We start from the raw sequence: 27,008 nt of genomic DNA, 5'->3' as shown, positions 1-27,008 counted from the left end.
ATAATCAAGAGTGCGTACTTTTTGAAAATGGCAATAAACTACTGGACCAAGTTTAAGATTTTGGTATTGACTCATAAATCCATGAACAACTTGGGACCCAAGGAAATCAACTTTTCTCCCTGTTGACCTACCACCAGCCTTTGTCAACCTAGTGCCCTCCTGGTGTTTAGGGTTACCATTCCCTTCAGCCCCAGCAAAGGATACCCTGCATAATCAGTGCAATTGTCTAATGAGGCCTTCATGCTTGTGCTACAGCCTTTTGAAGTACAGGTAGTGGCCATTAGAACGGGAGGGCCTTTTCTGCAGTGGCACCCTTATTATAGAACCACTTTCCCTCTGAGTTTAGGTGAGTGCCCCTATCGATGCTGATCAGGCATCTTTTAAAAACTCACTTGTACTCCCAAGCTGGAGCTTGGTTTCAGTATATTATCACTTTAATTCTGCCCTACTTTTTCACTGCATTACATTTCTATATTTGATATGTGTTTTAACAGTATTGTACACTACCGCTTCTCAACTTTGATCTAGGAGAAAAGTTTTGTGTGACGTGTTCAAGCCTCTAACTCACTCTTATGTGATTTATTTTTGGGGAAGGGGCTCCATTCCTTTTTTAAACTTTATGTGTCTTGGTGATCCCATGTATTCAAATAAGAAACTGCTGCCAACTTTCAGAGCTGTTACAAAGCTTGTTGCTGGGAAGGTTTGAAGTTTCTCCATGTTGACCACAAGGTGGTGCCCCGATTTCATGCCCGACTCAGATGGAGACATTCTGGAGAAGAGGAGTTTGAGTTGTCAAAGTTACAAAGATTATAGGTCTAGAATAACATGACATGATGCTAGATGGGACCAACTGGATTATTAAAATAATTACAATCATTTGGACCCATGTGTTCATTTCAGAGCAAAAAATAAAGGAGATTTTTGTTACTTACAAAGAGCCAGTGCCTCTCTTGGCATGTGATAACAAAACTATATTAGTTACATTGCACCTTGATCTTGCACAAAGAGAGTTGGAGGCTGAAATTTGAAATAATCTTTCAGAAACAAAGCAGCCAATGCAGTAACTTGGAGCTGTTGATGAGGAAGGGGCTGTCATTCTATGGATGCTTTGCATGCATCGGGTTCCATGTTCAATGATATCTCCAGGTGAGGCTGGTAAATATTCCTGCCTGAAACCTTGGAGAACCACTTTCAGTCAATGTTCTGAGATGGACTGATTAATAGCATAAAGTGGCTTCCTGTGTTCCCATTCAAAGCTGTATGTAAATACACACGTTCTGGCGCTCAGGGCTGTGCATTGCAGTTTTCAATTCCATTAAGAACTTCTATGAATGCACAAAACATTAGTTGGCTTTAATATAGCAACAACTAATAGTTTATTTACACCCCGCCTACTATGGGCAGCTTCCAACATAATATAAAAACACAACTAAACATCAAGCATTAAAAACTTCCTGATACAGGGCGGCCTTCAGATGTCTTCTAAAAGACAAATCACTGTTTATTTCCTTGACATCTGATGGGAGGGCATTCCACAGGGCAGGCGCAACTACCAAGAAGGCCCTCTACCTGGTTCCTTAAAGCTTCACTTCTCACAGTGAGGGAACCAGAAGAAGACCCTCGGAGGAGGACTGAGGTGTCCAGGCTAGAGGTGGAGATACTCCTTCAGGTATACAGGGCTGATGCTGTTTAAGGCTTTAATGGGTAGTGCCAGCACTTTGAATTGTGCTTGGAAAGGGGCCTAAACATGTGTCCTGTAGCCCTGCTCTTACCTATGTTGCCTCTTACCTATGTTGCCTCTTTGGGAAAAAACACTTGAAGAGCATTTGAGTGGATCAGCTTTCAGCATAATACTGACACCAGTATATAACCAATGATGGAGCATCTCACCCATCCTGTAACTTGAAGATGTTTGTGCCCAGAACTTTGTGACATACTCTTCAGCTTGATTCTGCATGTGCTTGCCTGCCTGTCGCTCCCCCACCTTTTTTTTCTCTTTTAAGCTTAATGTGGGTCTGGTCCCTCTGGCACGCCAGTGTCTCCTGAGCAGTGTGATTCCCAGGTGCATGATCGGTTACTCTAAGGATGCCTGATTGCTGCAGCTGCAGGAACCATCTCTCAAAGCATTTCTCTTTTTCTCCCATGCAAGGGGCATTATCAACCCTGTGGGAGGGTCCAGGAGTGCCCGGACAGCTCCACTGCAATGCATCTCTGTGGCAGAAGGACACACCAAGCCTGTCCTGTGCCTGGATGCTACAGATGAATTGTTGTTCTCTGGATCCAAAGGTGTGTGTTTGAGAGAGGGGGGTGGGAGCTGCTTTTGGTGGCTTAAGCCTGGTATGAATGAACACTGAGCCAGAAGTTCTGATTGGAGCTTTTCCAGCAATGTTCAGAAATGGTGAAAAAATTAGCATTTTCAGAGGTGGTGGAAGAAAAAGTATACTATTGCCTTCCCCACCCTTTTATACTATTGCCTTCCCCGCCCTAGTTACCCTAGCTTACCCAAGTTGCCCAGCAACCTTCCCCCCTGCCCCAGTACCTCTGTTTGAAGGACTCTGTGTCATGATGCAGCTGCATCACCCCAGGGACAGGGTTGCCGGAACTAAGCTGCCCCCATGGCTGCAATTGGGACAGCCATTTTCCCCGCCCCTGTGAGCAGTGACATTAAAGTGCTTCACATGTGGAGTAGCCGCTGCATGGAGACAGTTTTGAGCAGGCTCAGTCTGTATGGTATATCACATGACAAGTGCCCTCTAGATATATTGCACTCCCACTATTTTCCTTGGCAAGTCAAGCATGTGTGTGCCTGCTCACACACATGGGCATAACAAGTGTCATGTCTCTTTCCGATAAGTGCAGTGGGAGGCAAAAAAGTTAAGGATGACTATAAAGACAATGGCTGTCCCAGAAAAAAAAGAAATTTCTGCAACTGCTGGACCTTTCAAATTTGAATTAAAACTGGCTGCTTTCCATCTTATCTGCTGTATGTCCACATTTTAAAATATTAGTCACATCTTAGAATCACTGAAGAAATATGTTGCTTAGGAGAGAGTGGTGGTTACTGCTCTCAGATGGGAAACCAGGGCACTGCTGGCACAACTGAAGTTCTCTCTTCTTTCCAAAGATCGGAGTTGCAAAATGTGGAACTTGGTGACTGGCCAGGAAATTGCCTCCTTGAAAGGCCACCCAAACAATGTGGTTTCCATAAAGTACAGTAACCACTCTGGCCTGGTGTTCACAGTCTCTACCTCTTACATCAAAGTGTGGGACATCCGGGATTCTGCAAAGTGTATTCGTACTCTCACGTAAGTACTTGGCAGCTTTCTGTTTTGCTGCTTTTGAGTTTTTCGAAGCTTCATTTGTGGCCTTGTAAGGTTTAACAAAGTGGGGTTTAAGAGCATAAGCCATTGCTATCCCTGGTCACACAACATTGTGCCAAATCATCCATTTCGGCATAAGGCAGGGGAAAGTGAACTGTGAGATCCCACAATCTGCTTCTGATTGCTGATGTTTGGATAGCATTGTATCTGCAGGTGCTACTCACCTGCTTGCTGGTCTACTATGTCCTGTTTTGCAGTGGAACGCAATGCTCCACAGGGCACAGCTTCTTTGCCTTGACATCTGACACAGGGCCATCTCTCTACCCACCAAACTTGCTTCCTCCAACATCTACAGGCCAGATTATGCATGTCATTTGTCACATGCTTAGTCCTACTGTGCAGTGTGCAAGGATGAACGTAGCAAAGTCACATCAGGACAGTCCCAGTCAAGGAGCTCCTGCACTGACTATTCTTAAGAATAAAAAATGGCACACCAGGTCTAATCCTGTGACAAACCCTCAGTAGGCTCTCCTTTCAATCTGCTAGAACTGTTCCTCTGAGGAATAATTCCTTCCAGGTGATCTGTGGGTTTGAAAACATATTGCTGTTCCTGGCCCTCATGGAGTTGAACCTTTCCTTGCTCTTTATTTTGGAGCTGCTTTTGTCTGAGTAGCCTCCTCCGAAAGGCAAAGGCAAATCTGCAGTCTCTTGCCCTGCAGCTGAACTCCATTCCTGCTTCTGTGAGACTCCCCATCATATCTCTTTTCCTCTTTCCCTCTATTAGTTCATCAGGCCAGGTGATTGCCGGGGATGCCTGTGCTGGGACCTCCACCCGCACCATCACCAGTGTGCAAGGAGAGCACCAGATCAACCAGATTGCACTTAACCCCACAGGCACCATGCTCTATGCAGCTACTGGCAATTCTGTCCGCATCTGGGAGCTAAACAGGTGAGAGGAGGCGAACTGTCTACAATTCCAAACTGTTTGGAAATCTGCAAAAATGCCCAGAAGAGAATGGCAAGAGACTGTTGCCATGACCCAAACTCCTCAATTACTCACACTGAAGAACTTGAAACTCAACCCCTTTATGAATACGTTTAGTATTTGGGCATTACTTGGGGAGCATTAGCCTTGGGGGGGGGGTGTTCCTGCTGTTAATTTCTCAACACTACCCTTTCTGCTTTTTTGACTAGGTTGCAGCCCATTGGGAAGCTGACAGGCCATATTGGGCCAGTGATGTGTCTCACGGTGAACAGGACTGCAAGCAACCATGACCTAGTCATCACGGGATCTAAAGATCATTATGTCAAGGTATTGGACATAATAATTACGTTTTGCTGAGTTCACTGTTGGCAGCATCCTTAGTCCCCCACATAACCAAACATACGTAGGGAAGAATTCAGAGAATGGCAGATGAAGGTGATGGACTATATGGAATTGGCGGAAATGACTGGCAGAATCCGAGACCAGGGAGAAGAGTCGGTAGAAGAAGATTGGAAGAAATTTAAAGACTATTTACAGAAATATTGCAAAATTAATGAATGTTAGAATGATGTCTGAATGAAGTTACCGTATTTTTCGCTCTATAACACGCACCCGACCATAACACACATGTAGTTTCTAGAGGAGGAAAATCCGTAGGCATGCCACCCGTAGGCATTCCCTCCATGACACGCACAGACATTTCCCCTTACTTTTTAGGAGGAAAAAAGTGAGTGTTATGGTGCAAAAAATACAGTAAGTGGTTTTAGCAGCAATGTTATTAAGGTGTATGTAAAAATAGATTGTTAACTGGTGAAAATCCAAAGTCATAATTAAGTTAAAGGATTAAGATAAAAACAAAGAGGGAAAGGAATTGCTGAATTAATTAATAGAACTGGAATACAAAAAAGGGAGGTGTGAGGAGGTCAGGGAAGCAAGGAAATGAAATGTAAGGTACGGAAAGATTGATGTGTTTTTTAAATGTTTATTATCTTTTTTCTGTATTTTATATTTTTATTTTTATTTTTTTATTTCTTTTTATTTTTCTCTTTTTATTTATGTAATCTTTTCTTTGAAACTTTAATAAATATCATATTAAAAAAGGGAAGAATTCAGAGTAGCACTATGTTCCATCAGTGCAAGGATTTCAGCTTGCTAGAGGGAATGAGTCCTCCTCTCCTCCTACCATATGCCATTCTGGGGGCTATTCTCCCCAATCAAGTCAATTGGGTGGGGTGCATGGGCAGAGAAGGGGGGGGAAAGCCCTGTTTCACCAGTAGAAGTCATTGCACAGCCTTCCATTAGCAAGACTCATTGGTTGAATCCATTCCATTATTTTTAAGAGTTACCCTGGAGCAGGGAAAGCTATAGGACTATCTAGCACAATGCCTACCTTTCTGAAAGCGTGGGACACTGAGCCCAGGGTTAACTGCAGGTTGAACCTGGGCTGTGGATTCTTATTTTGCCACTTCTCATTTTGCAGATGTTTGAGATTGCGGAAGGCGTTGTTGGGAACATTGGCCCCACTCACAACTTTGAACCCCCACATTATGATGGCATTGAGTGCCTAGCTATTCAGGGAGATGTTCTCTTCAGCGGCTCCAGGGACAACGGAATCAAGAAATGGGACCTGGACCAGCAGGAGCTCATCCAGGTATGAAGGGTGATAGGGAAGGATGCTGGGTTTTCAAAGACAGAGGCGGTATACCATTTGTGTGGTGTGAATTATGCTGAGGGTGTCAATATACATTTGGTGCATAAATTCCTCTTGTAGTGCAGGGGTAAGAAGGCCCCATGCTGACATCCCTGAAGGGGGCGGACCATGAGGCCAGTGGAAATTTTAGATGCTGAAATTCAGATAGTGATTGTATTGAGCTCAGTAAGCCTCTTCAAAAAAGCAGGGTGATTATGCTAGAACAGGCATAGGCAAACTCCGGCCCTCCAGATGTTTGGGACTACAATTCCCATCATCTCTAGCTAACAGGACCAGCGGTCAGGGATGATGGGCATTGTAGTCCCAAACATCTGGAGGGCCAAAGTTACCCTATGCCTGTTCTAGAGAGAGGGTGAGCAAGGACCAAATCTCTTGGAGCACTGACTTGCTGGCAGTATCTAGTAGAACCTGGCCTCCTCCAGATGTTTAGGGCTACCAGACTAGGGAAAGCAGTTGTAAAAGAATCCTACTATCTTCCTTTAATAAGTTTATATTTCCATTGTATATTTCAGCAGTCAAACAACATTGGCCCTCAAAGTCTTGTTTGGGGGGTCTTATTTATTGCCTGTGTGTTGTATTATTTATTATTCTAGCTATTTAGTGGTCCTTGACTTGGTTATCTAGTTTACTACTGGTAACAAGCACAATTAGTCCCAAGGCATGTGTGTGCCCAGTTTGGGGAGCTTGGGGCAACTCCCATAATCCCTAGACATTGGCCATGCTGCCTGGTGCCAATGGGAGTTGGGGGTCTAAAAACATCAGGCAAGCCACAGATATTGCACTGCTGATCTATGCCCTTCGGTGCACTATTTTAGAGTTAAATGGATAAAACTGCTTATAGAGGACAAGTACCTCTGATGTTACCCTAATTTTCCAAGCCTCTGTGTGGGTCCTATAATGGGTGGCCATTGGCAAGAGCTGTGGGAAGGCCAAGCCAACAGCCATTCTGAGTGCAATCCAGTAACTTCTGTCTTTGCCAAATGTGTCACATAAGAACCAAAGGAAGGAAGTTGTCCTGGCTTAGTTAAGAATTGGAATCCCTGTTGAAAGGGTCGGCCCTGCTCATGCAGAATTCTCCTCTTGTTGCTGCAGTGTTCACAGTTTTCAAGTGTGCGGCCTTGCTTTTGCATAGCCAGTTCCCCATTTCAAATTTAGCCTCAATTCCAGGTGGTGATATCGATCTGCAAACATTTGTTCAGGTTTCTGAGGTGTGTCAGCTAGGTGTCCTCATTTTAAGACTGTTTGCATTATTAGGAACAAGCCCAATGAAAGAATTCCCCTGCATTTGCAAGATTGGTGTGTGGGCCAATTGGGTTTTAGCTGCCACTGTGCCATAACCTTCAGGACAAATTAATGGCATGGTGGCATTATTTTTATGGCACAACCAACACCTACAATGAATGGCAGTGTTATTCCAGTTCTTCTTTAGTATCTAGTCCACTCCCTTGGGCTTTGTTTTAACTCCCAAGTCATCTCATTCAGAAATCTGTGGGTGGAAAAGTTTTTGGGGTGTGGCAACAGGCCCTTGCTAACTCAGCTCATTGTGACTCCTGTTTCTAGCAAATCCCAAATGCACACAAAGACTGGGTTTGTGCGTTGGCCTTTGTGCCTAGCCGGCCCATGCTGCTGAGTGCCTGCCGTGGTGGGACAGTGAAGGTCTGGAATGTCGATAACTTCACCCCCGTTGGGGACATCAAGGGGCACGACAGCCCCATCAATGCCATCTGCACCAATTCTAAGCACATATTCACAGCTTCCAGGTGAGTGTTGAGGGCAAGGGCTTCTCTTTACCACGAACTCTTTGCCCGCTGCATCCCATCATGTGTAGTCAAGCTGCTCAAGAAAATGAGGGGCCACCAGAGATGAGCTGGTTACAGGCCCAAGCACCTGGTTGACGGAGGAGCCAGAGGAAGCCATTGCTTCTGTGGCTGCCCTGCTCACAGAGCCATAGTGCAGTGGTGTCCATCTCAACACCGATCTCCCAGAGTCGCTTACTGTGCATCCTTGAGAGCAAGGACCGGCTTTTTCATGGTTCTTTAGTTCATCTCTTCCTCATCACATCTCCAGCGAGATTCTGCATGGTGCTTCCTTGTTTGTACCTCAGGTTGATTTCTGGCACTGCCCCTTACGAAAGGGTGCCTTGCTGTAGTAGCCAGTGATTAGCACCTAAGGACATAGCTCCTCAACTGAGGCACAACAAGCTGGTTTGTCCCAGCAGTCACGAACTGAACTGAGCTGTGGGGACTCTTGGTAACCCATCATGGTCCCATGGAGATTCCGGCAGAGCAAGGGCCAAAGACTTGGCAAGAGGGCTTCCCCAGGGAGGGCAACCCAGGCCCCACCACTCACTCTCTTCCCCTTTGGAGTCTAATCTCCTCTTTTCCGACCATGTTTCTTTTTTCCTTTTCTCTCTTCCTCTCTCTGTCTCTCTTCTCTCTCTCTGTTTCTATGTGCCACAGTGACTGCCGGGTAAAGTTATGGAATTACGTGCCTGGGCTCACCCCCTGCCTTCCACGACGCGTCCTTGCCATCAAGGGCCGTGCTACCAGTCTGCCTTGACCCTCCTCCTGTCTTCTCTACTCTCCTGCTCACTTTTTCTTGCTGTGTTCCCCCTTCCCCTCTTTCTCGTCCCTAACCCCTTTCTCTGCGAGCTGATCTCAGCTGCTTCTTAACGGTATGCAATGCTTACTTGCTTTTCTTTCCCTTTAGGGCAGTAAGTGGAGGTGTTTTCCAAGGGAGACATTACTTCCCAGTTCACCTCCAAAGTGGGCATGCAAAAAAACACCCCATCTCACTTTCCTCTTTGACATGCCTGCTTGGTTGCATTATTAAGGCTGCATGCTTCACTTGGAAGCCTGTCCCACTGAAATCAATGAAGCTAACCTCTAATAAACTATGTTTAGGGTTGGCGTGATTTATGTGGAAATTGTTCAGTTTGATTGTGTGTGTTTTTAATGTTTTATTTATTGTTTATGACTAATTTTGTTATGTTGCAGTTACGCATTTCCTTTCATGTTGTAAGCCACCTTGAGCATGGTTTGAACTGTGGAAAGGTGACATACAAATAAAATTGTGTGTATGTGTGTGTGTTGTGTGTGTAAATGTCAATGGGGATGATGTAGGGGGTGGGGGAGTACAACCCCCAAGGCAGGTCCCAATTTGAATTCTGGTTTTGCAGTAAGTGAAGGTGTTTGAATTATTTCTCTCTTGCTTTAAACAGGGCATTTGTTCTGGAGTAGCCCGTGTGCCTTCATGGTGTCCTTGGGCATTGCAAGAGAGTGAAAGGCAGGAGGGGAAGGATTTTGGGTGGGAAATCAGCACAGTGCCCAGATTAAGGAGTGTGGTCCAGACTGGGAGCCCATGTGGCTGCTTTTCCTTCAAAATAAATATTCACCTAATCTACTAAGCACACTTTTTACAAGCATGTTATTTATGTAATCTGTGGTTTGCACCTCCGTTTTCCCTTTATCTGAGCTTGTTCAGTGTTTGGTTTTTGACTTTCTAAATGTCACATTCCCACCTTTTCCCCTTCATTCCCCAGTGACTGGACAGTGAAACTCTGGAGTGCAAGGAAGCTACTGAACAGCACAACCTAGATAGAACCTGGGGAACTACTTGGACATGGTGACTGCGGTGGAGGTCATGAGAAGACAAGATGTGGTTCTCTTGTTGAGCCATGCTTGCGAGGGTAGGACGTGCTTAGCTTCCCACCAGAATCTCACACACTCAGGGCTTCAGGAAAAGATGGCACCCTGGCTTTTTGGTACCATGTGCCCCAGTGAGTGAGTTGGTTGGATGGTGTGAGGGAGCCTTCTTTCCTTTCCAGTTTCCATGCTCCACGTCTCTTTTTCTTGGTAGGATTTTGCAATGACACTGAACTGTGAAACTCCCACCATGGCATTGTCAGCCAAGGAGGAAGGTCAAGCTGAGGCATTTGAGAGCATTTCTCCTATCAGAATCCACATGCCACCCAAACAGGCACCCCCCAGGCTATGTGAGAAGCTCTGCAAAATAGGTGGTTTTAGGTGCTCATTGGCCAAGGGAGTTTATCAAGGAAAGATGCAAGAAACCTCATTCCTCACTCCATCACGCCTGAGCGATCCATACCCATCGACTCCTATGGTCGCCTGTGCCCTGCTTATGGCATTCCTTCAGAGCTTAACAGTGAAACTGACCAGAGGAAATCTAAACATGCCAGCTGCTTCCTGGATGTGTTTCCTGCATAGTTGATTGTTGTGTTTTAGAGGGTATTTCTTGTTCTAGTTAGATCTTTCATGAGTGTTAATGTGCTGGCTTCCTTTCTCTTATTGCCACCCCACCACTGATGGGCTGTGTGTATGTGTGTGTGTGATTTTCTGAAGGGGGGAAGGGTGGGTGGCAAAGTTAGCCACCTTTTAAAAAATGTTAAGCACATGTGATATTTCTCAGTTTTCGCTCCAAAAGTAGAATCGCCAAAGGTTTTCCTTTTCAAATGCTTAGAGCCCTACCAAGAGAACATAAAAAAGAAAAATCTCTACTGTATAAGTGAGGTCTGTCAAATGGATGATGATTAATATGGGATTTGGATTATCACTTTTTCTTCAACTGTGGAATCAAGACTTCTGTTAGTTTGGAAGAATGGTTGCTTTCTGTGTTCCAGCTTCTGACTTGAAATTGTAATGCTGGTCCCTTTTTTCATAGTGCTAGATTTCCCAGGAGAAGAAAAAAAAAGATGTGAGCTACTGGAATATGTTTTTGGCTTCTCCCTGGGAAAGTCTTCACAGGCAGCCTGGGGAGAAACATGCATTATTTCAATCTGTGAAGCTGTTTACATTGTCCTGTTCCAATAAGAGAAAATAATAATGGCAACAGAAACTGACTCTCTCCTCTCAGGTGGAGAAAGGACCCTTTTAAGCATTGGAACAGAAATGTGTGAGTTTTTTTCCTTTAGATTTTTAACAGGGTAAGAAACACTTGAACAAGCGTGTGGTGATGCGTTCCTGTCTTCACATTTCCCCAGATGTGGGATGATGAGACTTGCCCTCTTAGTCTTGCCCCATCACTTGTTTACTTACACCTGCTTGGCATCCGTTCATGTCAATACTCATGTCTTTATAATAGACTCTGCAATGAATAAGCAGGAGAAGCTTCTCTCTCTGTGCTTCAATCAACTTGAATTTTCACTGGTGGAGTTTCAACCCACTTAAGTGTTCTCATGGACCCTGTGTGAGCATCACTTTGCAAGAGATGAAGCTTTCTGTTTGTGTGTAACACAGCAGGGCTGTCCCAGCCCTCACTGGAGAGTCACAGAGCACTCCTCAAAACCTTCGTTTCCTCACTTGGCTGTTAATATGTGGTATAAATGGACTTTTGACATGCATTGTGCTCTCCTGACCAAGGACCAAGTTCATGCCTCAACCAGCAGACTTGGGGTAAGCAGCACACTGGTGGACCATTCCACAGCTCTGCCCCCTGGTTTATAGGAGTCTTCTGCTCTAATAAACTGGGTTTGGGTGTGAACTTCATCCGCTCCATGCAGTGAAGCTGCAGATTCTTCCATTGGGAGTAGGTTGTTGTACTGTAATTCTGTATGGGTGTTCAAAAGGTTCTGTGTATTGTCTTGTGCATTATTTGGGGATGGGGGAGCAGGAGGGAGAGGGGTGTGTGTATGTGCACGCGCATGAGTGAAATTTAAAAAGGGTGAGGGCTTGTTTTGAGTTAACCTACCTCATGGTCCAAGGTGTCTAGTTCTACTCTTCGGGGGTTTTTTATGTTAATAAAACTTGAATTAGTCTGGGGACCGCACATTACCACTGACCCCTAAGTCCCAAAAGTGAGATGAAGGCAAGGTGAAAGCAAGTGTGCTTTGCCTTCGCTGTTGACTGATTTACATTCAAGCTCACAGCTTGTACTGTGTCCACCAGCAGCACCCATTTTAATAAGCTCTTCTTAAATGTTAAGACTGATATTTATTGAATCACTGTGTCCTTTGCAGTCTTCTCGTGACTTAGCATTCTCAGCTGAGAATAACAGAGAGGCCCAAGTGATTCAAGCCTTGGAAGAGGGACCATCTTCCATCAGTAATGAAATCAGCACAATCCTCACGCCTTCACATGGCTACACAAGCTATCTTGTCCGATATTTTCAGAAGCTTGTAGTCCACCTGTGAATGTAGTTGCCTGTAAAAAAATATATTCTAGGAATACATTGTGAATTAGCTGCACACAGTTCACCTAAAACTTCCTCCATTCTTCCTTGGAGGAAGTCTGTTTAGTACAAGAAATATGAAATGTCTTGTAAAGTATTACTTGATATACCTGAAAGCACTGTGCCCGACAGCACTCTGCTTAACTGTTAAATTATTGACCATATTGCCATATAGTCCCATGTGCCTCAGTGCTATTGCTAGCTTTTTAGGTATGGGATTATATTTTCTCATATTGAAGAAGCTACCCCCTTCTCTCTTTATTTTTTAATAGTCCTGATCCAAGCAACGTGACAGAGTGCAAAACCCTGCAAATGAAATTGGGTGCAAACCAGGAGAGCCATTTTACCTCCTCTGAACAGTTACGTGAAGCAGACGGTGGGAAGGGTCAGAATAAGCAAACTGAAAACCTCGTCTGCTTTGAGTAGCCCTTGGGAGTAAATGTGCATGTTCATTAAGAGAACACTGTCATTAACGAGATTCAAAAGTGGGTTTGCACAACCTGCTTGATTCATCTAGCAGCCCTGGGAAAATCTCTGCCAGGTTCTCCTGGTGTTCTTAAGGCTTTGCTTTGGCAATAGGCCTCCTGGTGGTAGGATAACATGCACCATCCCTGCATTCCAAGAAAGGAGCTGGGGTGCATAAACACCATAGGCCCGTTTGCTCCACCTCTTGGTTTATGTATACATATATAATCATGTTTCAGTTGACAGGTGCCTTTTCTTGCCCTGAAAGGTGTTTTCTCCCCCTCAAGGCTGGCGTGTGTGTTCAGGGCTTCTTTGGGGGTTTTGTACCATCAGGCAAAATGGTCACATGTATGTATGTGTGTGTGCGTGTGTACATGATAAGGTGTGTAATTATTTTATACCGCTATGTAAATAGTGTAAGTTATTTAAAGCTCCCGCTGTACATGGTTTTCCAATGAATGTGTTTGTTCCTCCTCTTAATAAATAAACATCAAAACAAGATCTGAGAATAATTATTTTTAATAAAAATAAAACAGGCCATTAAGTGTAAGTTCAAAAGGCTCTTTCAGTGGTACAAAGATTGAGCTGATGAGGAAATGGATATTGATATAGGTATGAGCAAGTGGCTCTGATCTAGGAAGTTAAAAACAAACAAACCCAGAAGCAACGAGCCTGGCCAGAATTTAAGTGTCATCTGATAACTGTATCTTCATGACCTGGCTTTTTGCCTTTTCTGTACTTAACAGCACACTTTGGGGCAACAACAAAACATTGTTTTTGACTGTTTCTAAAGAAGTAATTAAAGCAGAGTCAATTCCCAAATGATGACTTGCAAGGATTAGAACACACAAGGACTCAGAAAAAGCATCCTATTCAATATAAAAATGTTCAGGTAGATTTAACACTGTTTTGAGCTGAGTCCAGGTAACTTTCATAGTTGCACATCATACATATTCCCTCTCCCTCCACTGGCAAACCTTGTACAAATAAGTTAATATCAAGAACAGTGTTGGTTGCAATACCACACACTTGATCATCATGATACCATAATTAGTGCTTTAACATCCCTAGGTTACCCGAGAAGCAAAGACCAATATTAAAGAGAGACGGGTACTTAGAAAAGACCCCATAGAAAGTAGTAGAGGTTAAGCAAAACATCTTGTCTTTGTCCAGTCTAGGATTGCACGACAAATTAAGTACAAACCTGGCATCCGGAGAATCTGCTTTTCTTTTTCAAAACTGACATTTCTAGCCTTAAAAGCACGAAGGCTTATGCCCATTTTTTTTGCCATGACTTGTAAGTTGAAAAGGTTCTGGGCTGAGACCAAACAGAGTCACTCTCAGTTCCTTGTGACATGCTTGTATAATGAGAAACCCCTTCCACAAAGTGATGGGTTTCATACAAAGATAGAGCCACACATGAAAAGGGCTCCTTTTAAGAATCGTTGTGATGTAGATACAGAACCAAGAACATGGCAAATGCTGTGAAAAGCAGTTGTGAAGGGAAAACAATAGGGAAAGGGCATGCACACCAAACTACACTTGGGGAAGCTTGCTTGCCTCCATTGCCTGTTTGCTACATCACACTACTTTATGCAAGAAAAAGGAAGACAACAGAGGCTCCACATAGAATCATAGAATCATAGAGTTGGAAGAGACCACAAGGGCCATCGAGTCCAACCCCCCTGCCATCTAGCACTTGTGAGGGCAGGCAGATTCTGCTTCCACAGGGGAAAGAAAATTCATGTAGTCAGGCTTGGCTCTTTTCTGAAAAGCAATAAAAAGTTCTAAAGTTCTTGCTTTCATAACCTACAGCTGGCTCCCAAGATCTTTCCACCACAGACAGACGTGAATAAATAGGCAGACAAGCAAACACTAGTTAAGAGGGGTGAGGAATCTTGCTGTGCTCTGTATTCCGCACAGGACAGCAAACCCAGCTGTCTGTTGCAGTAGTCTATTGCATCAGTTCATCATAGGAACAAAGGAAGAGACTGAGCTATATAGTCTCACATAGGTTGCAGAATAGCCCCTAAAGTGTTCTCTTTAATAAAGCAGGATCAGATGGTCGAAGAACGCACCAAAGTTTGACACAAAGCCTCGTCTTTCCAACCTGGAATGGGGAGACGGGTCAGTCTAGGCAGCCAGCCTGCTGACATTGCCGAATTGCAGGAAGTCACAGTGATTCAGCAGTCTCTACACCTGAGTAATGATTTCTCCATTTTCTGGCACGTAGACCTGCACAGGGGCTCCCTCAGGAGACCGTTTCAGGATATGGACACGGGGAACCTGGAAGGTTAAAAAAAGGAGCCTCTTAATGGAACTGTCGCACCAGCACATCTCCCCAGCAGCAGCAACCCCACCACCACCAAATACAATTTCCTTCATCAAACATGAAAACATTTGTTGCAGCTGATGGTCACTTCCTATCTTGATTGCCTCAGGAAAATGTGACCCATTATGTTTCTCCATGCCTATAAAATCAATTCCTCTCCCATCATTAAGCGCAGTGTAAAAATAAAGTTTCCAGGGCAATCTTTCCTATCCTTTCCATTCAGTGCCATTAAATTAAGTGTCTTTAAAATGCTGTGATATTTTCCAGCCAGATTACCATTCACGCTTTCACCTTTGGGGGTTGGACTAGAGGACCCACCACATAGTGAGTCATGGAAAGGAGGTGCTCTGGCACTTTTCAACAGGGCTCCGGCACCTGTGGCCCTGCCAAAGAGGCTGGGACTCCCAGCAGCCCCCGCTGGCATGGCCAATGATCAGAGATGATGGGCCTTGTAGTCCAGCAACAAATGGAAGACCACAAGCTCCCCATCCCTGCTGTAAAACAAATTAGGTGTCTAGAGCATCCTAAAGTATTCACGGAAAAAGCTGAGCCCCTGCAGGCAAATAAACAGAGCTTGCCATAGCTTTATGCATTAAGGACTAAAAGAGGCTTTTAAAAGTAGCAATATTGGCATAAGATGGTCTAACTGACTACAAAGCAGCTTCTTATATTTATATTGCCATGCATGGGTGCAAAACCAAAACAGCTTCTAACTATTAATCAATGTGAAGCTTCCACGGTTTCTACCCATTATTCACAGCCATGTCCAGAGGAGCACCCACTTGCAAACGTGAAGTGTGAGCTCACTCTCAGAGGGGTGGCTATTTTAGTCTGTTGCAGCAAACTGGCATCTTAAAGACTTAATAAAGTAATGAGCTTTTGCGGACTGGAGTCTATTTCAACCGATGCTTATACAAGGAGATTGTCCTCATTGCTCCTCCTTTTAGGTGAGTAAAGCTCCCCTATCTCTTGAATGGGGACCACAGATTTAAATGAACTGGCCAAAGGAGGTTTTGAAACAGCGTAACTGGCCTCTAGGACTCACAAATAAAACTACCTGAAAATGCACATGTGCCCCAACTGATGGGCATAGAATTGCCAGGGATTTATCTGATGTTGCATTTTTGGGTGGTTTCCTTGTGCTGAAGATGGATTAGACAAACACTTAACGTGCAATCTATGGTCGCTGTCTTCTCTTGCTCATGCGAATGCTTCCTAGCACAGCACAGAGTTGTCTGATTAAAATTTCACAGCTCTGTTTCCAGGTGAGGGGAGGCACGCATTGAAGAGGATGGGAGGAATCCAAGGGCAAGCTCTTGCTCGCATGGCTGTGGGCTTCTGCCCTGTGCTGCAGGCGAGGGAGATGCCCAAGGAGGAGAGAACTGTGCTTCATTGTGCAACAGTTTTGCACATTGAAAGAACATAATTCTCCAAGCGGAACCACCAGGATTCATATCTTTCAGAATTCCTCTCACTGACTATGTTTCTCAAGGAACAGCATGCAGAGTTGCCAGAAGGCAATGCCGTTGTCACCAACCATCAGAACAAAGGAGCAGCAACATAACCTTTTCCTATCTAACAAACTGCCCAACAAGCATACAGTAAAAAATACAGTAAAGGACCCATGGACAGTTAAGTCCAGTCAAAGGCGACTATGGGATGCGGCGCTCATCTCACTTTCAGAACCAAGAACTAGAACAAGCTTAAGGACTACTGGACTTTACTGAGGTTCAAGGAAGTGGATACTACTTAATGTGTTGTATTCAGTGCTAGTCCTACTTAGAGTTGACCTACTGCCATTAAGGAGCCTGTTAGTCTTGTCCAGTAACTTCAATGGGTCTACTCCTGAGTAGGATTAACACTGGATACAACTCTATTATTTTTAAAATTACCTGGGCAGAGAACTTGGAAATTTCCCCTCTGCCACAAACATGAGTCAACTCTTATAGGCTCTGAGCCAGAAGACTCCTCTTCATGAGTAATTTGGAACACTCAAACAGCTCTCAGTGCAAACAAACATCTGAAACTGGGGTGGTGATTTTAAGCAGCTGAATGGCCCTTGGGAAAAGGCTTAGGCACGCCTCCCATGATCTACCGTTCTCAAGTCCCCATCCCAGTCCATCCCAAAGCACTATCTTATTACTTTAAATTGAATTTGTGGTAGTGTTGCATGCATTTGTGCTTAACTTCTAATTAGTCGTAGGGCTGTGCCAAATGTCTGTTCCAAAGCATAGTGCTTTCAGTGGACCTGTAAATGCACTTTTAAAATAATTAAAAAGCTTTTCACAACATTGCTAGAAAATAGCACAAAAGAAGCAGCCAAACCCACTAGCTGTGCTGCCCCCCCCAACCCATAAGCTATAAAAAGGCCCAGCAGTGCAGTGCACCTTTGTGAGGCGACAGCAGTCTGTGGACTCTGCCTTTCCCTGAGCCTGTGGATGGCTCTCCAACTCACGGAGAGCAGGCCATGTTTCTTGGTTGCCATGAGCAAATACTGCTTCCACCAACACACATTCTGGTGGTGTGCCAAAACAGCAGCTTTTGCCCATGAATATGTAAGACAGTCGACATTTTGGTAGCCATAGCAGGCCGCAAAAAACTGAAAAGAAACATAACAACCTGAACAGTGAAGTGAATCGCACCTGAGAGGCACCTGCCTTCATCTCATAGGAGGCAGCACTATAGCATGCTTCTACAGATCTGCTAGTACTCATGAAAGCCTTCCTCTATTTTTCCTATCCACATGGGCGCGCACACAGAGCTTTCAATTCCTTGTGTGCCCAGATACTAACAGCTTGTAAAGTAGGAATGGAAACCTGTAGTCTAGCAACATCTGGAGAGCTACAAGATCCATCATGCTGACTATTAGCCCTGCTGGCTGGGGCTGATGGGAGTTGGAGTCCCAGTAACACCTGGGGGCTGCAGATTCCCGATTCCCCACACCCGTTAAGAGGCTTCTGCACTAATTTGTTTATAGAAAATGAGCTTATCTATGAACATGGCACATTAGCATGTTCTCCTTAATCAGGTCTAGCTGGAATATTGAGGAAACTCTTGCCGAAACAGTAAATAAGAGGCTGGTTCCTCTCTCCCCAAGACACCTTCCTGCCCAAAGATCCTCACCTGAATTTGCTGCCCCATGGAACAGGAGGGGCGCAACTCTCGGCCGGGCCCGCTGCGCATGCGAAAGGCCCCTTGTCTGTCCAGGGAATGTGGCCGCGCATTACGCAGCCGAGTCCGTTCGTGCCACGATTTTAGCTCTTCTGTCACGGCCGACTTGGAGAGGACTCGGGGCCCCATCGGGGAGCAGTCCTTCAGAGATGGGGTGCGCACCACCCTGCTGTGAGAAACAACCGACCGGTGGAACCGCACAGGCACCGCCTCTTCCTTGTAGGCAAAATGGGCGGAGCTTACAGACAGGAAGGGTGGCCGGCTGTGGCCGAGCTCCCGCCCAGCCGGCAGGTGGTTGTCATATTCTACGGCAGAGAAGTAGCCCAGCGGTGAGAGCAGCTTCTGAGGACACTGGCAGTGGTATTCGGGTCCATTCCCCTTGGAGGTCTGGTTCTGAAACGGCTGCAGGGGCTCCTCCACGGAGACCGAGGAGCTTGGCTTCAGGAAGGAGATGTCGGGGCTGCTGCTACCAGCAGAGGTGGTATAGGAGATGCTGGAGACATCCGAATTGCTGTCTTCTGAGGCGGAGTGGTAGGTGGGCTTGGCGGCTGGGTTGGCCTTGGGCACAGAGAAGCAGTACTCGGGGACGGTGACAGTGTAGTAGGTGGGACGCCGCCTTGGCAATGCGCTTCTTCCACGGGACTCGAAGCCGTCCCGGGATGAACACACCCTGGAGGCCAGAAGGAGAGAGTTAAGACCATCTATCAGAAGCTCGCAATGGCCACCTTAACACCTTTGAAGCACTTCCCCCTAAGGATTATGGGAGGTGTAGTTCATTCAGGGCACTGAGAGTCATTAGTAGGCCCCCTTCCCCTCACACACCTACAGTTCTTAGAGTTCCCTACAAGGAAGGATTGATTGTTAAATCCAGGGCTTTTTTCATCCGGAACTCTGTGATGGCACCTCTCAGGTGGGCGCCATTGCCATTACAAGAGAACAAGGGAGCAGTTTAGAAAAAACAGCACTGGTTAAACCACTCTAGGAATTGTCAGGAGAACTCCAAGAACATTATGTCAGATGTGGGGAGGAGAAAGGAGAAATGCTTACACTGCCACAGCAATCTCCTTAGAGCTACTCTGCATTATTATGTGCTTCCTTTGTATAGTTTATTCTGCACGCAATTGGAAAAAGGAGGGTCATTAAACAATGCAGGGCACTGAAGCCCCATCCCTTAACTGCTGGAAATCCTGTTTGCCCTTCCTCTAGCTTCCAACATATTCCCAAACATTGCTCATTTGCCTTCAAGCCTATTTTCATAGCTAGGAGGACTAGAAAACCCTTTTTGCAAAATAATAATAATAATAATAACAACAACAAAAATAACCGAGAGCTGAGATTCCCAAAACGCTGAATTTTAAATTTTGCATTTGTGAGGCCTGATAATAGAAGCACAACGTACATATAGCCTCACCCCAAGGTATCTGACATGTTCAAACTTCAAAGAGTGATTAGGTAACAACAGGCAGGGCCACCTGCTTGAGTACGTGAATTGACCCTAGGTCCATAGAGTACCTCATGAGTTGAGGTTGTCCTCTCCTTCCCAGGAACTCAGGTGTCTGTGGGGCACTGGAACCAGCCTGTTTCCTTACTTCCAGCTTCCTGGGAGGAACAAAGTGGCATGGCGATGCCTCAGCAGTTGTCTGAGGGGTACGGCTGGGTGACGGTTGAGACAGCAGGCCTGGACTGCTATAACAGAACACAATAAGAACATCAAGTAAGAAACTGCCTGCAGTCCTGTCATCTTTCTTTGTGTGCAAAGGAGTGAGAGGCTCTGGTCAGGGGTCAAATCCCCCTCCCTTTCATCTCCCCTAAGAGTGAAAAACAGGAGTAAAAAGAGAAAGCAAGACTCAAGTGGGTCCACAAAACCCGCTGTTCTGGCTTAGTTAATTGGACTACTAAGTTTCTAGGTCAGTGGTTCTCAAAGGACACTTTTCCCAATGCAATTGTGAAGCCTATATTGGCTGGGATTTACAGGCAATTTCATTTCATGTTATTAAATTAAACAACTTTAAGGTGGATTTGTGGAAATAAAAAAATGGAAACATTGCACAATCACAATAAAGCAGCAAAACAATACAATGCTTATTGTTCTTAAAATGAAGTAATGGACAGACTCTACAGTAGCTTCCATATTACATGCATGCAAACAAACATTAACAGAGGCTGATCTCAAGACCACGCAAGCATATCCAAAGAAGAGCGAGAGAAGAAAGGTCTTGACCTTGGCACACTGCTGGCCTCAGTGGATTTCTTTGGCTTTTCATAGGGCTTGTCCAGACTGGTCTCTTTCCATGGGCTGTTTTGGATGGGAGAGCACTCCACGTCCGTGGCTTGGTAGTGGGTTTGCCCTTCTAGTAGCGCAGAACGCAGAGGCTGAGCCGAAGAACCAGGCGGGGGTTGGAGGCGAGCTGAAGCTGTGAGCATTGGCGGAAGATGGGCACTCAGCACCTGGGATTCTTCAGAAAAGGAAAAGGAAAGAACTGCAGCATTGCAACGCTAAAACCTGGATGGTAGCATTATCTACTGAGTTACATTCAAGGTGCTGGAACTGGTGTACAAATCCCCATGCATCTTGGGACCAAGGTACCTAAATATCATCTCACCCCTTACAAACCCACTCAATCACTGCACTCTGCAGGTGAGGGCCTCCTGCAAATACCATATTGTAATGGGGTCAACCCTGCACAATACAGGAATCGGGCCTTTAGTGTGCTGGAATCTGCCCCTTGGAATTCCCTCTGTTGTGTTTTCAGAACCTGTGAAGACTTTCCAGTTCCAACAAGCCATTTAAATGGAGGACTTCATCCCAAACTGCATCTATACTGGAACTACTTTTAACAGTTTTCATATGTGGAATTGATTGTAATTGTTTTATGTACAGAACTGTTTTTAACTGTTTTACACTTTTCTTGTTTTATAGTTGTGACTATTTTGCTTGTTTCAAAACTGTTTATTTTATTGCTGTAGTCTACCCTGGCACCTTATAGTAAAAGGCAAGTAAGATATCTAATAATAGATTTTTTAAAAAGCATGAATAACCACTGGTTTAGGCTATATCATTCAAAATATACCAAATCACTTATCACAGACTCTTATCACTCTAGATTAAACCAAAACAGGATGTGGAATTTAGCAGATATCCACAGTCATAAAAGACCCACTTATCAGTCACCTTTGTACTTGAATCTTTTGAAAATTTAGATGAGATCCATTCACTAACTCTCTTCTCTGTCTTGCAAGTCTAGCTGGCTGCTGTGGCCTAATTCTTAGTCATGTGGTATGAATCAGGGCCAAACCTCGACAAGATGTCAGAGAGCAGTGATCAGATACAGTTTGTCTCTTCAAAGGCTTAACTACCACTTTACGCTAGGTGAAGGAAAGTCACAAGCACACGGTAATGACAGTGCAGAGATCACAGTTATCTAGTTTACCTTCTTCTACCGCAACAGCATCCAACAAGGAGTTCTCATCAGAGGCACTGAACCCTGGGGAAGACACAAGAATTGGCACAGACAAGGAGGAACAATGATCAGATTTTCAAGCAGTTATTAGAACCCTCTGATGCTCCCTAGAAATATGTGCTCATAAATCCCACTGAGCTTCTAGAAAGGGGAAATAAAAGCTCCCTCTCCCTCTCTCTCTCTCTCAGACACTTCTTAGTTCTGAGCTAATTCCCAGAGCCTCAAACCACATCATTCAAAGCCCTGCATTCACACACTTAAGCTCCTCAAAGAGATATTCCCTGATGCAGTGAATTAATAGCAATTGGGAGGGGATTTAGAGTCATATTTTGGGAATCTTCTTCCCAAACAGGCAAAACACTTAATTACGAATTAATATTTTAAAAATTCTTTCACTCTTCAAATGCAGTATGGATGCTATAAACTGGCCGTAATCCAATGCAGAGTTAAGTGCCCTCAAGCTGATTGATTTTCGGAGGCCTTAAGCATGCTTAACTCTGTGTTGAAATGCAGCTGCCAGCCACTGAGTTTCTTTTACCGCCTGCCCCCAGGCGATTCTGTGGCCAACGGGAGGGTCAGATGGCCTCATTCAGAAGCTGAGACCTCTTGCCCAATCTGCCTAGACATCTCGTCCATCAGCAGGGCAGCTGAGGGATTCCTCAGGCAAGCGGCAGAGGAGGGAAGCAGCAATTTCTCACGTGCAAACTTGCATCTTCCTGCAGTCTTGCGCAAAAAACGCTGGACAGAGAATATAAGCAACCGCCCACCCACCCACACCAGTGGACCTATTATCAATATAGATGCTTCCTTAATGGAATACCTGGGCAAGAACCATCAGAATGTAAGGCGAGTCTGCTGGATCGGGCCAGTGGCCAATGGCCCACCTTGTCCAGCCTCCTGTTCTCACGGTGGCCAACCAGACACACAAGGGAAGCCTGCAAGCCAGAACATGAGCAGCCTGCCCACCTGTGGCTCCCAGGAACTGGTATTCAGAGTCATGGTGCCTCTGACAGCAGAGGCAGAAAATAGCAACCATGGCTAGATAGCCTTGCCCTCCACGAATTTGTCCAATTCTCTAACAAAGCCATCCAAACTGGGGGCCACTACTGCCTCCTGTTGGAGCAAATTCCATAGTTTAACGATGCACTGTGTGAAGCGCAGTGCATGGTCCTTCATCTTCCAATATTCAGCTTCATTGAGTGCCTGCAGTTTCTAGTGTTATGAGAGTGGATCTATAGGTCGGGGGGGGGGTAGAGTGAGTGTTACAATGCCATCCCCTGCATGCTTATTTCCCATTGCTCCCTATGCAGCAAACTTCCCCAAGTCCCTATAAAACCAAGAGATTTGGATCCAGAGCTATCTAACTTTCTACGCCTTCCTAAGGGTTAATCTGGCACTGCAGGTCTTTGCGTCATTCGCTGCAGGTTTCTACATGCTTCCTCCTCCAGCTGGCTCTCCCTGTTCTTGATTGAGCTCACTTTGGCAACCGCTGACAGAAAACTGCAGTTTGCGTAGATTACAGGGGCAGGAAGAAGCCATAAAAGGTCAGTTTCCTCCCTTGAACTGGGATGAATTCCAACTAAACCACGCCTGTCAGAAGCCTGTCTGACCTACTTCTGATTTCTAAGGACAGATATTTAATTCCAGACTCTGTCTTCATTTCCTGACAACTCAAGGTTTTTTGGTTGGGGTTTTTTTTAATTAATAAACCCTCTTCCTTATACTTACTCATTTCAATTTATCACCATTCAGTTTTGTCCTGCTGTACAGTGGCCACAAAGAACAATTTTACTATACAGTGGTACCTCAGGTTAAGTACTTAATTTGTTCCAGAGGTCCGTTCTTAACCTGAAACTGTTCTTAACCTGAAGCACCACTTTAGCTAATGGGGCCTCCTGCTGCCGCTGCTGCCGCACCGCCAGAGCACAATTTCTGTTCTCATCCTGAAGCAAAGTTCTTAACCTGAAGCACTATTTCTGGGTTAGCGGAGTCTGTAACCTGAAGCGTATGTAACCCGAGGTACCACTGTACCTCCCTTTGTATATTTTTATTGTCATTATCACCACACGCAAAGGACCCATTTCTCAGACCTGCCACTCTAAGCTCCAGCTCACCTTGTAAGGCTGGCGCACTGGCCCTCAGCTGTGACGAATGCCTGGCTGCCTGGCGGCACTCTGTGACAGACTGCTCCAGCTCCTTCAGCTTCTTTTCCTCCTTCAGCACAGCACTTTTGCGGCGCTTCCGAACCTGCTTGGTGAGATTCTCTTCCCGGGACAGACATCGCGCTGCTTCAGCAATTTGCAGCTGCAGAGCTAGGTCTCTCTCCAACATGCTCAGAGGATCCTGCGGAGGAGAACAGACATGGATTCCAAACTATGAAACTCTTCGGAAAGGATGGAGCGACCCAGCGTTTCAAAAGGGGGTACACGAGGACTAAAGTGGCAGAATCCAAAATCACAGCAATGGAGAAGCCTGGGGAAGGGCTGTACAGCTCAGTGGAAGAGCTTGCAAGAGATCCTAGGTTCAATTTCCAGCATCTTCAGCTAGGGCTGGGGAAGTCTGCTGCCTGCTAGTTTGTAATACACCAGGGTTTCCCAAACATGGGTCTCTAGCTGTTTTTGGACTACAACTCCCATCATACCTAGCTAGCAGGCATCAGTGGTCAGGGATCATGGGAACTGTAGTCCAAAAACAGCTAGAGACCCAATTTTGAGAAACACGGGTGTAGACAATACTGAACTAGATGGACCAATGCCCGATTGGGCATTAGGCAGCTTCTTGTATTTCTAGGGCACTCTTGGCAGCTGGATGCTTCCAAGGCATTACTACCATTACCCCACCCCCTGCTTCAACTCATAAATCATAGGCTCCTTCCTTACGTCCTTTGGTAGATCAAATCAGTTACTGAGTTTGACTTTCATGCATCTCCCAGTTACATTCCATGTGCATTCTAGAGTGGTCGGATGAAAAGATAGCAGGGTTCTTGCATTTTTAATAGCTGCATAGAAGTGGGAACCTCAGTAAATGTAGCTTGCATGACACCAGCTGCAATTCAAATATTAAAAGCACACGAGCCCAAATGTCTTCTTTTGCATCTGAGCGCATCACAGGCTGAACTAAATCTTTCTGTCTCACTCACAGTCAGGATAATTAAATAACAATAGACGGGTGATTTCCCACTCCTTCAATGCCTGCTTATGAGCAGAAGGGAGATTCTAATCCAGTTTAGGGATTTGCGAATCCTGAGCCAGTGATGGTAATTATTCAGGATTTAAGAAATCGGCAGGGGTGTGTTCTTCTGTATGAGCCATAGGACTGATGTCCTGGGCCCAGTTCCCAGCTGTCTGCCCTGCCCAGCAGGCTTCTGAAGGAGGAAAACTATCCACAGACTAAGTGGAAATGTTCTATGTTTCTGGGGCAAGAGCTTCCTAATGGCTGGGGAAAGGGAGCAAAAAGGCAGGTCAGTAGGTGACATTCGGCAAGGTGAAGGTGAAATGAAAAGCTTTCCAAAGTTACGCTAAGTGTGTGTGAGAGAGAAAGAAGCTATGGTAAGCAAGAACACTTGTACAAAACACACACAGTTCCACTCGGAGCCCACACCCTGTGCCACCCACTATGGGCACACAGCAAAAAAATAATAAGCAGCACCACACCTAGGCCGCCTCCTACTAAGATTATTATTAAAACAGATGGCAGGGGAGAGAAAGAGAGTGAGACTGCATAGCTGAACAGATCCCACACCTTTGATGGAAATGAGGCCTAACTCCCTCTGTGTGTTTGGAGCCTGAAGCGTCTCTGTCCCTTTGGGAGTTTCTAACAGGATGCTGAACCCAAACAACCTAATCATTCCCCAAAGTCCTCTTTTAGCTGACAGCTGCTTTCTGGCACTGTATCGTCTTCAGTGGGAATTCACAGCATAATCCTAATGCAAGCCATCCCTTGTCAACAAAGAAACGTGTTTGGGGTGTTCCTGGATTAGTTTAACTTGGTTTCAAAAACGGTGAAAAAATAAATAAATTCCCCACTTCTATAAAGGCTGCCTGCCTGTTAAGAACTGCAGGTTCATGTAGACAATTGGTGAAAGGGATTACAGATGGAAAATTACATGGGTATGTACATGCCCTCACCAGGGGGAAACTTGCTTTTCGCCCTCTTGCACTTGACACAGAGAACTCTTTTACTGTGCAAATTGAAATTGTGTGGCTTTTTGTTATCTCTGGCTGTAAAGGCTCTCAGAAGAAACCAGTTTGATTCTCAGTGAGGTGGTTTGCTGGTGATTGCCAGTAGAGAGGGGAAGTTGCTTTTGAATTGCAGCTTCATCTGCCAGGAAAAAATGGTCTAGTGACTCTAGTATCAGCAGCACAACATTTTTCTTCCCATCTCATTCTGGACACTTCTGTGCTTGCAGCAAGGGTTGCCATGACAGCTGATAGTGACTCCCACCACAAGCAGATTTCCAAGCAGCGCCCTGGATAATTGGAAATGTTGTTTCTGCCCATATTCCCTAAACTCAGGGGGACAAGCACCTCAGCAATATTCCTCTTACCACTCCTCTGGAGAGAAAGGCCTTCTCATCCAGTCTGAAAGCAGCACCAATTCGACGTCGGACCTTTGGGGCCACTTCTCCTGGTTTCAGAGGATACTCTGAAGGAAGCAATCCTGTCAGTTCCTGTCAAGAAAACAGCAAAGGGAAGGTTCAGTTCCTAGAACAGTGTACTTTCAGTCACACCCTGGGTCTTCAGAGCAGCTTACAAAATACCTGTCTATCAATCTCTCTCTCTAAATAGGATCTCATGCCATTATTTTGTTAGCTTGGCAGCTTCTTCTATTTCCTCAGTGTCCCATGGCATCAAGTTAACCTCAGGCAGCGACGACAGCCATAGATAGATGCCACACAAAATAACCAGGCCTGAGTTCATTCCAAACCAAAGCTGCTTTTTTTTAAGTGCAGCCAGACCTAAAATGGACAGTTACGGTACTGGGTGGGGGGAGGTGGGCAGTTCAAAAATTCAAATTATGCAAAAGTTGTATTATGTTAGGTGATGAAAAAGTGACTGATAAAAATGTGAAAAGTAATTTAAGTAGTCCAGACTCCCGCAGACCAGGTCCTGTTCAACCATACCCATTTCTCTTCCCTTTGCCAAAGACATGCCCCACACTCCACTGTTAGTTGGGAGTTCAAGATTCCTCTTGTGTGAAGTTTGACTATAACACTCTTCTGCATTAGTGCTGCCAGATTCCCAGTTCTGGGGATTTTCTCCCACTCTTTGTAGGCTTCCAAATGTCATGAAATGTGTCTCTAAGCAAGAAAGTATGTATGCACACATGCACACACGCACACACACACGAAGATGCACAGGTGTGTTGTAGCAGTGTG

General features: G+C 45.3%; 2 protein-coding genes across 9 annotated transcripts in view; one reads left to right on the top strand and one right to left on the bottom strand.

Moving 5' to 3' along the window:
- The window catches only part of KIF21B (kinesin family member 21B), a 66,273-nt gene extending 53,105 nt beyond the window's left edge, over positions 1-13,168 (top strand). For 3 of the 5 annotated variants that reach the window (XM_082227056.1, XM_082227057.1, XM_082227055.1), the window contains 8 exons: positions 2,150-2,286; positions 3,125-3,305; positions 4,105-4,269; positions 4,515-4,632; positions 5,786-5,956; positions 7,577-7,776; positions 8,476-8,690; positions 9,558-13,168. In XM_082227056.1, the coding sequence (XP_082083182.1) occupies positions 2,150-2,286; positions 3,125-3,305; positions 4,105-4,269; positions 4,515-4,632; positions 5,786-5,956; positions 7,577-7,776; positions 8,476-8,575 (1,072 nt within the window). In that variant the 3' untranslated portion in view covers positions 8,576-8,690; positions 9,558-13,168. The remainder of the gene's footprint in view (positions 1-2,149; positions 2,287-3,124; positions 3,306-4,104; positions 4,270-4,514; positions 4,633-5,785; positions 5,957-7,576; positions 7,777-8,475; positions 8,691-9,557) is intronic. The other 2 variants (XM_082227059.1, XM_082227058.1) reach the window with 1 other exon arrangement.
- A 1,194-nt stretch (positions 13,169-14,362) lies between these two features.
- INAVA (innate immunity activator) overlaps positions 14,363-27,008 on the bottom strand; it is a 31,762-nt gene continuing 19,116 nt past the window's right edge. For 3 of the 4 annotated variants that reach the window (XM_082227075.1, XM_082227076.1, XM_082227074.1), the window contains 7 exons: positions 26,178-26,300; positions 23,746-23,974; positions 21,602-21,655; positions 20,392-20,626; positions 19,683-19,856; positions 18,123-18,840; positions 14,363-14,953 (listed from right to left, as the gene is read on the bottom strand). In XM_082227075.1, coding sequence (XP_082083201.1) covers positions 14,861-14,953; positions 18,123-18,840; positions 19,683-19,856; positions 20,392-20,626; positions 21,602-21,655; positions 23,746-23,974; positions 26,178-26,300 — 1,626 coding nt within the window. In that variant the 3' untranslated portion in view covers positions 14,363-14,860. The remainder of the gene's footprint in view (positions 14,954-18,122; positions 18,841-19,682; positions 19,857-20,391; positions 20,627-21,601; positions 21,656-23,745; positions 23,975-26,177; positions 26,301-27,008) is intronic. The other variant, XM_082227077.1, reaches the window with a different exon arrangement.

Source organism: Podarcis vaucheri, assembly GCF_965113315.1.
Source record: "Podarcis vaucheri genome assembly, chromosome: 6".
NCBI classification, from domain to species: domain Eukaryota; kingdom Metazoa; phylum Chordata; class Lepidosauria; order Squamata; family Lacertidae; genus Podarcis; species Podarcis vaucheri.
This window is presented reverse-complemented; position numbering and strand designations above follow the sequence as displayed.